The sequence below is a fragment of the Anomaloglossus baeobatrachus genome, chromosome 2, assembly GCF_048569485.1.
Source record: "Anomaloglossus baeobatrachus isolate aAnoBae1 chromosome 2, aAnoBae1.hap1, whole genome shotgun sequence".
Taxonomy (NCBI): Eukaryota; Metazoa; Chordata; class Amphibia; order Anura; family Aromobatidae; genus Anomaloglossus; species Anomaloglossus baeobatrachus.
Window position 1 is genome coordinate 512887329 of NC_134354.1, and position 16272 is coordinate 512903600.

The following is a 16272-nucleotide window of genomic DNA, read 5'->3' on the forward strand; positions in this document are numbered from 1 at the left end:
CGCAAAAGCGGGAGAGCCTGCCACCGACCGAGGATGCGGTTTGGGGAGGCCGAAAGTCATGAGGAGGCCGCCTTGGAGGCAGTGCCTCCGGCGTTTTTTTTTGGGACGTGACTTAGACCGCCACGCATAATAGTTCCTCTGGCCCTTCTCTGGCCTGTTGGACGAGGAGGATTGGGACTTGGCTGAGGGCCGAAAGGACCGAAACCTCGATTGTATTTTCCGTTGCTGAGGTCTCTTCGGTTTGGACTGGGGTAAGGACGAGTCCTTTCCCTTGGATTCCTTAATAATTTCATCCAATCGCTCGCCAAACAATCGGTCGCCAGAAAACGGCAAACCGGTTAAGAACTTCTTGGAAGCAGAGTCTGCCTTCCATTCGCGTAGCCACATGGCCCTGCGGACTGCCACAGAATTAGCGGATGCTACCGCTGCACGGCTAGCAGAGTCCAGGACGGCGTTCATGGCGTAGGACGAAAAAACCGACGCCTGAGAAGTCAAAGACGCAACTTGCGGAGCAGAGGTACGTGTGACCGCATTAATCTCAGACAGACAAGCTGAGATAGCTTGGAGTGCCCACACGGCTGCAAAGGCCGGGGCAAAAGACGCGCCTGTGGCTTCATAGATGGATTTCATCAGGAGCTCTATCTGCCTGTTAGTGGCATCCTTGAGCGATGAGCCATCTGCAACTGATACTACAGATCTAGCCGCCAGTCTAGAGACTGGAGGATCCACCTTGGGACATTGAGCCCAACCTTTAACTACGTCAGAGGGGAAGGGGTAACGTGTGTCATTAAGGCGCTTAGTAAAGCGCTTGTCCGGAAATGCTCTGTGCTTCTGGACAGCATCTCTGAAGTTAGAGTGATCGAAAAACGCACTCCGTGTACGTTTGGGAAACCTAAACTGGTGTTTCTCCTGCTGCGAAGCTGACTCCTCTATAGGTGGAGTTGGGGGAGAAAGATCTAGCACCTGGTTGATGGACGCTATAAGGTCGTTTACTATGGCGTCCCCTTCAGGTGTATCAAGATTGAGAGCAACGTCAGGGTCAGAGCCCTGAGCTGCGACATCCGCCTCATCCTCCAGAGAGTCCTCAAGCTGAGACCCCGAGCAGCGTGAGGAAGTCGGGGAAGATTCCCAGCGAGCCCGCTTAGCCGGTCTGGGACTGCGGTCCGTGCCGGAGTCCTCCACGTGAGACCTAGGGACCACCCCGGGAGCACGCTGCGGCGCAGACCAAGAGGGGCCTGGAGGCGAAGATCGATCCAACAGTGCCCGGGGCCTGTGTAAGGACCGATCTGGACTGCAAGGCTTCTAGTAGCTTAGCAGACCATTTGTCCATAGACTGAGCCATGGATTGTGAAAGCGACTCAGAGAGTTTCTCAGCAAAAACTGCAAACTCTGTCCCTGCCACCTGGACAGGGGGAGCAGGCGGTTCTGCCTGAGCCGAGGGTCCCACTAGTGCCCGAGGCTCCGGCTGAGCGAGTGCAACAGGGGCCGAGCATTGCTCACAGTGAGGGTAGGTGGAACCTGCAGGTAACATAGCCGCACAAGAGGTACAGGTTGCAAAATAACCCTGTGTCTTGGCACCCTTGCTCCTTGTGGACGACATGCTGTTGTCTCCTAGGAGAGTGATCACTGAGGGTATATAGTCAAAAAGCAAAACAACTCGGCCGAACAGAGAAAATATATACAAATATATATATATATATTTATATATATATATATATATATATATATATATATATATACACTTCGGCACCCTAGGGGGACCAGCGCCGGGTGACCGGTGTGGCTTACCGACCGCCCAAAGCGGTGTGTGTCCACCAGATTCCCTGCCTTGGGCCTCCCAGAGCTGCAGAGCTCGTTCCTGAAATCCTCCACCGGCAGAATGTGTTGTAAAAATGGCTGCCGGAGCTCTCAGGGGAGGAGGGAGCCGTGGGCGGCGACTAGTAAAGTGCGGGAATCTGGTGCCCCACAGTGATCAGTGAGGGGGGGAGGAAACCTAAAGTATGCTCCAGCCCTCACTGCCGACGTCAGGTCGACCGTCCCGCCCTTACCCCTGACTGGCAGGCCCGGGGGCGGGAGTTATGGTACTAGGCCGCATGAAGCCGGGGACTAAATTTAATACCACGGCCGACAAACAGGTGCGGTCGGCGCGGAAGTCCCGGTCGTCACAAAACCAGCAGCAGCTGCAGCGTCTGTGAAACAAGCGCTCCATGCACCGTCCCCATGGGGACACAGAGTACCTTTAGATGCAGGGCCCTGTCCCTGATGATACAAAGTCTCCTGTCCGGCAGATTCCTCCAGGGGCTGCGGAGGGAGCCCGGTCCCAGTGAATGGATGACCGGTTAGGATCCCACTTCTCCCAGAGCCTCTAAGGGATGGTGAAGGAAAACGGCATGTGGCTCCAGCCTCTGTACCCGCAATGGGTACCTCAACCTTAACAGCACCGCCGACTTAGTGGGGTGAGAAGGGAGCATGCCGGGGGCCCTGTGGGGGCCCTCTTTTCTTCCAACCGATAAAATCAGCAGCTGCTGCTGACTAAAATGGGAGCATGAGTGGATGTGTGCCTCCTTCCACACAAAGCATAAAAACTGAGGAGCCCGTGATGCACGGGAGGGTGTATAGGCAGAGGGGAGGGGTTACACTTTTTGAAGTGTAATACTTTGTGTGGCCTCCGGAGGCAGAAGCTATACACCCAATTGTCTGGGTCTCCCAATGGAGCGACAAAGAAGGGCAAGAAATTTCTGCAGAACTTATCTATAATGATGACGGAGGTTTGGGGAGAAGAGAGTAGCATGGGAACAGGTTAGGGTACCGTCACACTTTAGCGACGTTCTAGCGATCCCACCAGCGATCTGACCTGGTCAGGATCGCTGGTGCGTCGCTACATGGTCGCTGGTGAGCTGTCAATCAGGCAGATCTCACGAGTGACCAGCCCCCAGCGACGCGTGGAAGCGATGCTGCGCTTGGTAACTAAGGTAAATATCAGGTAACCAAGCAAAGCACTTCCCTTGGTTACCCGATATTTACCTTGGTTACCAGCGCACACCGTTTAGCGCTGGCTCCCTGCACTCCTAGCCAGAGTACACATCGGATAATAAGCAAACCGCTTTGCTTATTTACCCGATGTGTACTCTGGCTACGTGTGCAGGAAACTTTAATAAAAATCTTTAATTAAAAAAAATGTGACGGGGGTTCTACATAGAGATTTGCAGATCGCCTATGTAGAACTTTATCTATTAAGGTCACGTCACATTGTCTGAAAGTACAAGGACCATCTAAAGGGCAAGTGATCACAAGGACCCCCAGAGAGGCTTAACAACAACAAGGCTTAAAAGATAACCAATATAATAAGTTTTTTTTATGCTGAAGATTTTAATAACACTGTTTAGATATTTTTTTTAAAACTTAGATAAAAATCAGATATCATTATTGAGAGAATTCCAAGAGGTTGAAGTAAATGACTTTTTACCTGTGATATCACAATACCTTACTGGAGACCAAATTACATATACAGAGAGTCTGTTTTGTATATACGATTACGTCCATAACCTTGTGGTTGTGGCCAGTCCAACCTATTATCTTATCTGCTTGGACACAATGGATTACATTATGTTGCCATGTAATACATTGTTTACTAGGACGAAGTGAATGGATCTCAAACAATGAGGAGTTTATTACACACAGATGATGTGGATTTACTTGTGGTTTCTGTGATTGTCTTAAGGCCCCGTCACACTAAGCAACATCGCTAGCAACATCGCTGCTAACGAACAACTTTTGTGACGTTGCTAGCGATGTTGCTGTGTGTGACATCCAGCAACAACCTGGCCCCTGCTGTGAGGTCGTTGGTTGTTGCTGAATGTCCTGGGCCATTTTTTAGTTGTTGCTGTCCTGCTGTGAAGCACAGATCACTGTGTGTGACAGCGAGACAGCAACAACTAATGTGCAGTGAGCAGGGAGCCAGCTTCTGCTGAGGCTGGTAACTAATGTAAACATCGGGTAACCAAGAAGCCCTGTCCTTGGTTACCCGATATTTACCTTTGATACCAGCCTCCTCCGCTCTCACTGCCTGTGCTGCCGGCTCCTGCTGTGTGCACATGTAGCTGCAGGACACATCGGGTAATTAACCCGATGTGTGCTGTAACTAGGAGAGCAAGGAGCCAGCGCTCAGTGTGCGCTGCTCCCTGCTCTGTGCACATTTAGCTGCAGCACACATCAGGCAATTAACCCGATGTGTGCTGTAACTAGGAGAGCAAGGAGCCAGCGCTCAGTGTGCGCTGCTCCCTGCTCTGTGCACATTTAGCTGCAGCACACATCGGGTTAATTAACCTGATGTGTGCTGTAACTAGGAGACTGGGGGCTGGTCACTGGTTGCTGGTGAGCTCACCAGCAACTCGTGTAGCCACGCTCCAGCGATCCCTGCCAGGTCAGGTTGCTGGTGGGATCGCTGGAGCGTCGCAGTGTGACAGCTCACCAGCAACCTCCTAGCAACTTACCAGCGATCCCTATCGTTGTTGGGATCGCTGGTAAGTTGCTTAGTGTGACTGGACCTTTATTGTTGTGTGCAGTCTCCTCTGGGACATTAGATTATGAAAACATTGCCTTGTGCTAAAAGACATCTTTGTGGTCATTGACATGAAGCATGAGCGATAATGCTGGAACTGTTGACTTGTCCTGCGTATCATCAAACTGGACTGACAGCAGGCGACCTCTGCTGGTCACAAGAGAGTAGTACAACACGTACTCATCCATGGGAACAATGCATTGACCTAGTAGATCATATCATATCTATCCTAAAGCTAGAAAATAGACACAAAAATATACAATGATATATCAAGCTTAGAATGTTTGTATTTATTATTATATAAATAATATTTAATATAATAGAATGCTGCTCTGTGAACTGGTCAGCATGTGATTCAATATAGAACCTTAACCCTTTCGCCCCTGGGTGATTTTTCCATTGTTTTTTTTTTGCTCCCCTTCTTCTGAGAGCCTTAACTTTTTATTGTTCTGTCAATCTTGCCATATGAGGGCTTGTTTTTTGTTAAACGAGCTGTACTTTTAAATGGATCCATAAGTTTTACCATATTGTATATTACAATATATATAATAGTAACTAATATTTACAATATTGCATATTGCACAATAGTTTTTGGAATATTTTATTCACCGTGTTCACTATATGGTAAAACGTAAGTGTTGGTGTGATGTCTCAGTTCGGTATGAGTTCGTTGACATCAAACATGTAGAGGTTCACTTTTATCTAAGGGGTTAAAAAAAATTCACAAGTTTGTCCCAAAAAAAAGTGGCGCACTTTTTGCGCCATTTGTCTAAACCCGTAGCGTTCTCGTTTTTCAGGATTTAAGGCTCAGTGACAGCTTATTTTTTGCATCTCGAGCTGACATTTTTAAAGGTACCATTTTTATGCAGATGGTACGTTTTGATCGCCTGTTATTGCATTTTGGGCAAAATTTGTGGCGACCAACAAATGTAATTTTGGTGTTTGGAATTTTTTTGCCGCTACGCCGTTTACCGATTAGATTAATTGATTTTATATTTTGATAGATCAGGCATTTCTGAATGCGGTGATACCAAATGTGTGTATATTTTTCTAACCCTTTAATTTTCAATGGGCTGAACGGGGGCTGATTTTTTTTTTACAGTTTTTAAAACGTTTTTACATTTTTTTATTTTACTAGTACCCGTAGTTGTCTGATCGCTCCTCCATTTCTCCAGATCACAGCTTCAAAGCTGAGATCTGAAGAAAAGCTGCTTTACTCTTTCACACAGCAGTCTGCTGGCAGTGAGAGAAAGAGACTCCTGATAGCTACAGGAGTCATCACATGACTCTGTGCTACCATGACAACCACTGGAAATCACGTGATCAAGTCATGTGACTTCCGATGGCACTGGGTAGGTTAATGCTTACCGCGGCGCGCTGTTAGATCTCGCTGTCAGATTTTGACAGCGAGATGTAAGGGGTTAAAAGACGCGGGTGGAGCGCGGTTCCACTTGCGCCTGGCAGGCACACGTCAGCTGTTTAAATCAGTTCACATGTGTGCAGATCGCCGTGAACTGCCCATGGCAGGCGGCGGGGATTAACCTCACACGATTCATGACGTACCCAGTACGTCATGTGTTGTGAAGAGGTTCATAAGGTGTACCCAAATAGAGAAAGCCTTAAGCGGAGCTCTAAATTAGTCCGTCAACAAAAACAGTTTAGTTCCACTCAATTTTATTTTTTATCCATAGAGAAGTCATATAGATTTACTTTCTCTGCTACTTCAGTTTAAATGGAATCTGTCAGCAGATAATCTGTAATCTTGAAAGTAGAAAGCAGTCCTGCCGCAATGGCAAAGCAGTACAACCCAAATCCAAAAACAGAATATGAGGTATAAGCAAGGATTTTAGAATTAAAACATAGCTTTTAATATATTAGTCTAAAACACAAACTAAATAGTATAGTAAAGTGCAGTGCAGTGCAAGAAAATATATAAATAGAAAGATCTCACCCGATTTTCTTGATGAGATAAGAAGCCACTGGAAAGTTCAAGGCAGAAGCAGGTCAATCCGGACCAAACAAGGGGGGGGGGAATGGGGAGCATCCAAAGGACAATATCCCTACCCCTGTCGTGCCCCTGCAATATAATGCTTCCGCCCTTACAAGGGCAGCACCCAAGTCAGGAATGCTCGCCCTACTAACAAATACACCCTCCCAACGCGTTTCCCTCTCTCAGAAGAAAGAGAGTTCATCAGGGGAGAACTCAAAGTAAAGCCTGCAATGGCAGGACGTTACTGCACACAACGTACGGTCGTGTTACAAATGTGTAAACACAGTGCCCTTTCTTGGTGCACATGTGTATGCTAATGGCCAGTGGGACCAGTGGGACTTTGAGTTCTCCCCTGATGAACTCTCTTTCTTCTGAGAGAGGGAAACGCGTTGGGAGGGTGTATTTGTTAGTAGGGCGAGCATTCCTGACTTGGGTGCTGCCCTTGTAAGGGCGGAAGCATTATATTGCAGGGGCACGACAGGGGTAGGGATATTGTCCTTTGGATGCTCCCCATTCCCCCCCCCCTTGTTTGGTCCGGATTGACCTGCTTCTGCCTTGAACTTTCCAGTGGCTTCTTATCTCATCAAGAAAATCGGGTGAGATCTTTCTATTTATATATTTTCTTGCACTGCACTGCACTTTACTATACTATTTAGTTTGTGTTTTAGACTAATATATTAAAAGCTATGTTTTAATTCTAAAATCCTTGCTTATACCTCGTAATCTTGAAAGTACCATGATGTAGGGACCGAGAGCTGGATTCTAGCGATGTGTTACTTACTGGGCTGTGTTTTTCTGTTTAAATACAATCATTGTTTTAATCAGCATGAAATTATCACTAGAGGACAACTTTCCTTGTACACCCTAGTCCAACCACACCGCCAACTCTGTCAGTATACAATGTATACAGGAAAATGTAATATAGACAAGGTTATGCACAACTCAACAACTGAGCTCTGCTCAATTTGCAGCAGAGAAAACGGAGACTCAATTATAACTGCTGTGCCTAAGTAGCAAAGTGACACAGCATTAGAATCAGGGTCTCTGTCCCTACCTCATGCTTTTGTCAGACTGCATAGCAAAAACCTGCTGACAGATTCTCTGTAAAGAACTTGATGACTTTTACTGAGAAATTATTTTTTTTTTCTCTACAAAAATCACCATGATCATGTCCTTCCACAGGGTTCACATAGGTAACACACTGTATATATGGTTGAATCTAGGATAAGCTCCTCCAGGTCTGACAGCGCACAATGTCCTTGTGTTTCAGCTGAGCAGATTATTCATTTTGGTGCATTCAGATTTTTGTGGCAGAAAACCTGGAGCTGGATTACAGATTCCTTTCTAGTCCTGCCTCCTTGTACCCTGCCCCTTCTGATTTAGGCCCTCTTACCCTGCAGTGAGGAGTCTGACTGATTAAGGTCTTCTGGATGTAATTTCTCAGGCACAGAATGAGGGGACACATCCGAGCTTCCGGCCGCTGGCGAGTGAGCTCTATAGAGATAGGAAAGTTTAGACTGACCGATTTACGTAATCTGCAGTAACCTCCATCATTTACTTTTCATAGTATTTATGTACACTAATTTATTAAAGGGTTTTTCCATTCGTCAAAATTGATAGCATATCCTTAAAAAGGTTATCTCTCGAGAGACATTTATAGCCATACATGTCTGATAGATGCAAACACCACCTCTGGGACCCACATATATTTCCCGAATTGTGGTACCCCGATCATGCATTCACGCTGGCATCCAACCACAAGTAGGCGGAGGAGTGGCAGCGCATGTGCCGGAGCTCTCTGTTCACTGCTATTGCTGAGAGCACTTGTAATTGAGAGACACATAATCAGCCACGTCTCCACTCTCGTGTGGTCAGACATCTGCCGAATAACAGAATCAGGTACACCACATCTATAAGACTTTTATAGTATAGTCCCCCATTAGAAAGCCCCTTTAAGTATAGGCCAAGAATATTGAGAACTCTGAGTAAGTAGAGGGATGTCCCTCATTCAGGGGTCTCATGTATTAGGAGATTGTCTGTAAACAGCATCTCTTCCTCTGGAGGACCCGGCCTGTCCATGGTCACAATGAAAACTAACAATGGAAATGGAAATACACATCTGTCAATGTATTCATAAATAACAGAGGAACCACACAAAATTATAAGAAAAGATGATCCCAAATTCTTATTTTGGAAGGTATACAGGTATTTTCTAAACATAGGTCTACAAGTCAAATATATTGTCTAAAGGCCGCTTTACACGCTGCGACATCGCTAGCAGATGCTAGCAATGTAGAGCGTGATAGCACCCACCCCTATCGTACGGCCAATATATGGTGATCGCTGCCGAAGCGAACATTATCGCTATGGCAGCGTCACACGCACATACCTGCTCTGCGACGTCGCTGTGACCGGCGAACTGCCTCCTTTCTAAGGGGGCGGTTCGTTCGGCGTCACAGCGACGTCACTAAGCGGCCGCCCAATCAAAGCGGAGGGGTGGAGATGAGTGGGAGGAACATGCCGCCCACCTCCTTCCTTCCTCATTGCTGGTGGGACGCAGGTAAGGAGAGGTTCCTCGTTCCTGCGGTGTCACACGTAGCGATGTGTGCTGCCGCAGGAACGAGGAACAACATTGTTACTGCAGCAGCAATGATATTTGGGAAGAGGGGGGTATGTCACCGATTAGCAATTTTGAACGTTTTTGCAACGATTCAAAATCGCTAATAGATGTCACACGTAACGACATCGCTAAAGCGGCCGGATGTGCGTCACAAATTCCATGACCCCAACGAGATCGCTTTAGCGATCTCGTAGCGTGTAAAGCCACCTTAAGAGATATAGTGCAAGATTTGACCAGCTGGCATCTTGTAGGCCATTAACAGTAGAGAAAGACATGTCTCATGTGAGTTTATATACCTGGACTGCTGCTCATCTTCGCCATCTACTGCAGGATCTACCACATTACGGCTCTGCGTAGGACGTCGTACGACTTTCGGAATAGGAGAAAGTCTATGATTAAGGCTGTGGTGAGATGATGAAATATAGGAGCCATCTGTAATAAGAGAGATTTATGGAAAATATATATAATTTAATCGTAATCTAACACAAAAAGTACATTTAGTTAACTCATTTTTCTCCTAAGTTTGTGTCTATGTAGTTTAGTGTCAGTTTGTTAATACTCACTGACCTCCAGTATCTAGCATCACTCTGGTCTTCTTAGAGAGGACCCTGCTTTTCAGACTCTCTGGGTTATACTGTGCGCTGTGTGATCCCAAATCAGCTTTAACAAAGTAAGTCTACAGAACGTCAGAATGAGGCCCCATAGACTTACATTGGAAAAGAGACTTCCATCTCACCCATAGAGTGAGTCGGTTAGTCTGAAGAGCGGTGATGTCCCTGAGATGAGGAGCAAAATGATGCTGGATCTCAAAGAAAGCGGTGGTAGGTAATATACATACAAAGAGTACGGTATATATATATATATATATATATATATATATATATATATATTATATATACACACCACACACACACACACACACACACACAGTACAGACCAAAAGTTTGGACACACCATCTCATCTCTAGAACAACTATTAAGAGGAGACTTTGTGCAGCAGGCCTTCATGGTAAAATAGCTGCTAAGAAACCACTGCTAAGGACAGGAAACAAGCAGAAGAGATTTGTTTGGGCTAAAGAACACAAGGAATGGACATTAGACCAGTGGAAATCTGTGCTTTGGTCTGATGAGTCCAAATTTGAGATCTTTGGATCCAACCACCGTGTCTTTGTAGAAAAGGTTAACCGACGGACTCTACATGACTGGTTCCCACCGTAAAGCATGGAGGAGGAGGTGTGATGGTGTGGGGGTGCTTTGCTGGTGACACTGTTGGGGATTTATTCAAAATTGAAGGAATACAGAACCAGCATGGCTACCACAGCATCTTGCAGCGGCGTGCTATTCCATCCGGTTTGCGTTTAGTTGGACCATCATTTATTTTTCAACAGGACAATGACCCCAAACACCCCTCCAGGCTGTGTAAGGGCTATGTGACTAAGGAGGAAAGTGATGGGGTGCTACGCCAGATGACCTGGCCTCCACAGTCACCAGACCTGAACCCAATCGAGATGGTTTGGGGTGAGCTGGACCGCAGAGTGAAGGCAAAAGGGCCAACAAATGCTAAGCATCTCTGGGAACTGCTTCAAGACTGTTGGAAGACCATTTCCAGTGACTACCTCTTGAAGCTCATCAAGAGAATGCCAAGAGTGTTCAAAGCAGTAATCAAAGCAAAAGGTATCTACTTTGAAGAACCTAGAATATAAGACATATTTTCAGTTGTTTCACACTTTTTTAAGTATTTCATTCCACATGTTTTAATTCAGTTTTGATGTCTTCAATGTGAATCTACAATTTTCAGAGTCCTGAAAATAAAGAAAACTCTTTGAATGAGAAAGTGTGTCCAAACTGGTTTACGCTTGTATTAAGGAGCATGAGATCTAAGCAGCAGCAGCAGCAGCAGCAGCAGCGGAGGAGGGGCACTGAGAAGCTGTCAATCATGCTAGTGTGGACAGAGATTAAGGTTAAAGGGGTTCTTCTCTTTCATTAAAAGCTAATACCATGGTGTAGGATATTATAAAGAAACAAACTGTGCTTCCAGGTCCACCAGTGGCGCTAACTTCACATCAACAGTGTGGTATCTAATCATTGAGCACAGCGGCTTTGAGTGAATTCCATCCATATGGAAAGACCCTGCTTAGAGCCGCTAAGCTTACTCATTGGCCGCTGCACTTGTGCTCTCGATGTGACAATAGTCAGACACTGGGAGCCGCCATGAGTCTCGCGGCTGGATCCGGGGAAGGCGAGTACAGCGTGGTTTGTTTCTTTATAATAACCTGCAGCCAGATATTAACTTTTAATGAAAGAGAACAGCCCCTTTAAACTTTCAAAAATGATTAAAACCTTTTCTCATGTAGATAATCAAAATAAGTACACTGGCCTCATTAGGAATTACATTCATATGTTCTAAAGTCCACAAAAAATAATCCAAATGAATGGTAAAATAGAAACTGAAGTGAAAAAAGCATCTAGTAATATAATGCACTATTGATTGTTACAGGTATAATATATCTATGTACCGTGTTATACAGTAGAGATAAACAAATTGTTTAAAATAACTGAGAGTCCTCAGTGGTTGATAGTTTTCAGTTAGCCATTAAAAGGTATCAACCACTGAGGACTCTCAGTTCTTTTAAACAATTTTTTTATAGATTATGTTGTGAGACAACCAGCGCATTAAAAAATGTTGCCCCATGTTATTCAAGGTTATTGTATAATGCCAGATGTCCGGTACACTGATGACAAGTGTTATTTTTCGCTTTATGACTATTAACTCTAATATACAGGAGAAATGTTACTGATGGTTACCTCAATGTACTTCCCTAGAGGGTCCACTAATACCAACACTCTGACCCTCATATTCTACCCCCCTGTAAGGCTGAAGAATTACAGTAAAGACCATCTCCATATACAGACACCATTACAGTGAAATATTCGTGAAGTGAGGAAATACTATATAGTCTATCTTCTGCAAGCTTGGAGGGCATCACATATAGCAATTAAATTGTGTGCAGGTTTGAGGTCACCCCTTCTTCTCAGACTCATTCTGGATTGCCTGCTGCACCTTCACAGCTTGCATATGGACCGCTCAAGGAACGTGAAGAGCAGGAGAAGCAGGGAGAGGAAAATGACAGGTCACATTCAAGCTGTGAAGGTGCAGGCAGGCAGTGCATACTGAGAGTGAGAGGGAACATCAATCTTGTACACTGATTGTGATAAGCTTTGGTCAGAGGGTTGGCATGCATTGGGAGCAAGATAAGCCATTCTGGCATAATTTCCCCAAAGGAAGGGGGAGCAGTCAGGAGCAGAGGACATGCCATGATGTAAGGTCACAGTGAAAAGTAGTAAAATCACATGAACTTGCATAAAAGAATAGGCAGAGGGATATGAGTTTTTACAGTTTTGGACAGAATATAGATTGAAATATAATTTTTTATCTCCCCAGAGCACCCCTTTAATTATTATTACCTTCCAAAGAACCTCTCTCTTCTTGACTGTTTTCCATTTTTGATACAGGAGTTGAGGACAGTCTTCGGGTTGAGGATTTCTTGGTCCGTGGTGGGGCAATACCTTCATCAGGTGCCTGGAGCCCTTTATATTTCTCAGTTTTTAGCCTGTTTAAGAGAACATGTTGTTGTGGAGTAAGATTGTCCTCTAAAAAAGTGACTTTGTGTTGTGTCATACCGCTTAAGTAACCCCTGTTCGGTAGACTGGCTGCCAGTGGGTAGCTCTCAATAGATGCTGTGGTAATAACTCTGTGCTGATAGTTTCGATAAGCCTCCTCTAAATATTCTGCTTCTTTTTCAAGTTCTTTAATTCGTGCCTTGGTGCTAGCTACAAACTCCAGATCTGAATCAGGAGAACTGCTTCGGGTACCATCGTTGTGGCGATGCCTTCGCAATGTGATGCCACTTGATTCAACAAGAGAGTCCAATAATCGGTGGCTTTTCAGAAAAGGTTTCTCATCGTAATTATCATGATTGGCAATCCTGCTGTCAGGAAAGCCTAGGGTTGAACGATTAAGCAGAGGTGCCTTGTGGTGCCGATATACTTCATTTTCAAGAGCTGAGTGGGAAAAACAGAATGAGAAATGATTGACTATTTCATTATTTTAAGGACTACAACAAAGGATTATCCAATCTAGCAGTATCCAAAGTGGTTATAAATCTCTTCCAAACATCTGCTGTACATGTATGGGGTGTGTCATGTGTGGGTGTATAGAGCAGGATCAGGAGCTGAGCACACACTATACTCAGGAGATGTCGGCTGTAATACACAGCCGACACCTGCCTGTAACAGTAAAGATTGTAGCCGAGCTCTGAATACTGCTGTCAACCACATAAATGCTGCTGTCAATCTCTGACAGCGGCATTTAAAGCGCCACGCCAGTGTTTTTCATGGGATTGTAAGGGTGAAAGTGCCACTACGAGCATCTTTCACCCTTACACCTCTGTAAAGCCTATGGATTGGAATGACAGCCGGGGATGTGCTGTAGGGCCCCACAGCAATCCTGTGCAGCCCAGCCAGAGGCAAGTGTTTAAAACGTCATATGTACCCCTAAAAAGGAAGATTTTTGTGTACTCACCGTAAATTCTTTTTGTCTGAGCCTTCATTGGGGGACACAGGACCATGGGTGTATGCTGCTGTTGCCAGGAGGTTGACACTATGCAAACTAATAATAAAAAAAGTTAGTGCCTCCTCCGCAGTGTACACCCTGTGACTGACCAGGAACCAAGCCAGTTTAGTGCACAAGTAGTAGGAGAAGCTGTAGTTATTAAAAAAAAATAAGAAATTAGCAATCCAAAACAGGGTGGGTACAGTGTCCCCCAATGAAGAAGGCTCAGAGAAAAAGATTTTACGGTGAGTACACAAAAATCTTCCTTTCTCTCTCGCCTTATTGGGGGACACAGGACCATGGGACGTCCCAAAGCAGTCCCTGGGTGGGAACAAAACACTTTAAAACTGGTAAAGTCAGAACAACAGACTGACTGTTAACTATAAAAGGTAGTAAGAACTGAGACTGTTCCCTCTGATCTAATCCAACGACCAATCATGGATTTCGAGGCTGAGGCACCTTTCCTGCGCCCCTCCGTGAGAACAAAGAGAGCGTCTGATTTGCGAAACGGCGCAGTCCGAGAAACATCAATCCTCAGAGCCCTGACAAGATCCAGGTTATCCAGAGCCATTTCAAATGAATGGATCGGACAGAATGAAGGCAGGGTGATTTCTTCATTAAGGTGAAAGTTGGAGAACTACCTTGTCCTGGTGGAAAATCAGGTAGGGAGCCCGGCATGAAAGAGCTGCCGATTCCGAAACTCGCCTGACACACGTGATAGCCACTAGAAACGCAACTTTCCAGGAGAGTAATGAGAGAGATATTTCTCGCAGAGGTTCAAAAGGCGATTGCTGGAAAACCAGATTAAGATCCCACGGATGCAGAGGCTGACGAGAGGAACTAGATGGGCTACCCCCTGAAGAGGTAAGCGGCGACTTTCCATGTTGTTCGCACTATGACAGAAAAGATCTCCAGGTTCTATGATAAATGCGAGCCGAGGAGGGCTTTCTGGCATTTATCATAGTGAAAAAGACCCGAGGGGGAGGGGGGGGGTAGTAGACCGACTCTGGCTAGAGCCACGCCGTCAAACGCAGCTGTGCAGTGTTCTGGTGGCAAATCGGCTCCTGCGACAGAAGATCTAGGTGGTCGGGAAGCCACCAGGGAGTGTCGCCTAGTAATTGGACGAGCTCCGAGTACCAGGCCCTCCTGGGCCAATCCGATGTCACCAATATCATCGAGACTCCTAACGGGATTACCCTTTCATGGTTTTCGCCTTTTCGGCGAAACACTCGATAGAATCATGCTGATGCAACAAGGGGGTAAGAGCACCTCTCTTCCACAACTGCGCGCACCTCGCAAAAGATTCCATTCTTTCAGGACGCCTGGCTTTCCTACATAGATGACGTCTGGGTGCGAGAACTGTTATCCAGCAGTTACAAAATCAAGTTCATCTTTCTCCCTATGAGACATTTCCTGCAGTCACACATTCTCAAAATTTGTGGCCCAAATTCGGGCCTTGTCTCAGACTATCGCAGCACTTCACGATGCAGGCGTCATCGTACCAGTTCCCACCAAACAACGGTACACAGGCTTTTACTCAAACTTTTTAGTGGTTCCCCAAAAGGATGGCTCGGTCCGTCCTATTTTAGATTTCAAGAGGCTAAACAGGGCAGTGTGGACTCGCCCCTTTCGAATGCAGCCACTAAGGTCTGTGATTGCATCCATGGAACCGGGAGAACTCCTGGCCTCCATTGATATACAAGACGCCTACTTGCACATTCCAATATGCAAAGCTCACCAGAGGTTCCTTCGGTTCGCAGTTGAGGAGGAGCACTTCCAATTTACGGCTCTCCCCTTTGGCCTAGCAGCGGCACCTCGGGTCTTTACCAAGGTCATGGCGGCTGTTATGACCGTGCTTCGTCCCAGAGGTATTGCAGTCATTCCGTATCTGGACGACCTCCTCATAAATGGACAATCATTTACTGCCTGCTCAGAGAGTGTGCAAATCTGCTTGGACACTCTCTCGAGGTTGGGCTGGCTCGTCAACCGCCAAAAGTAGTCTCTAGTCCCATCTCAACGTCTCGTCTTTTTGGACATGGTCCTAGACACTTCTCGAGTTCGGGTGTTTCTACCAGTAGTGAAACGGACCTCTCTGAACAGGGCATTCATGTCCTCCGGTGCAAGCGCAGGCAACCTCTGCGGTTTGGGATGAGAATTTTGGGAAACATGGTGGTGGCGATGGAAGCCATCCCGTTCACTCAGTTTCACCTTCATCTCTTCAGCTGGTTCTCCCTTCGGCGTGGGACAGGAAATTGGCATCCCTAGACCACCCTGTTCTTCTTTCCCAGAGGGTGATTCCCTCCTAGTCTGGTGGGACCATCACTCTTCGCTCTCCCAAGAGAGATCCTTCCTCCTGATTCACTGAAAAGTAGTCACGACAGACGCCAGCTTGATAGGTTGGGGAGCTGTGTTCCATCACACGGTTCAGGGTCGCTGGTCTCTCCCGGAACGCACCCTACCGATCAACATCCTACAGTTAAGGGCCATCC

The 16272-nt window shown here is 46.1% G+C and overlaps 1 protein-coding gene across 3 annotated transcripts in view; it reads right to left on the bottom strand.

Moving 5' to 3' along the window:
• OFD1 (OFD1 centriole and centriolar satellite protein) overlaps positions 1–16272 on the bottom strand; it is a 152021-nt gene that overhangs the window by 43318 nt on the left and 92431 nt on the right. For 2 of the 3 annotated variants that reach the window (XM_075336559.1, XM_075336561.1), the window contains 3 exons: positions 12637–13233; positions 9468–9603; positions 7945–8045 (listed from right to left, as the gene is read on the bottom strand). In XM_075336559.1, coding sequence (XP_075192674.1) covers positions 7945–8045; positions 9468–9603; positions 12637–13233 — 834 coding nt within the window. The remainder of the gene's footprint in view (positions 1–7944; positions 8046–9467; positions 9604–12636; positions 13234–16272) is intronic. The other variant, XM_075336560.1, reaches the window with a different exon arrangement.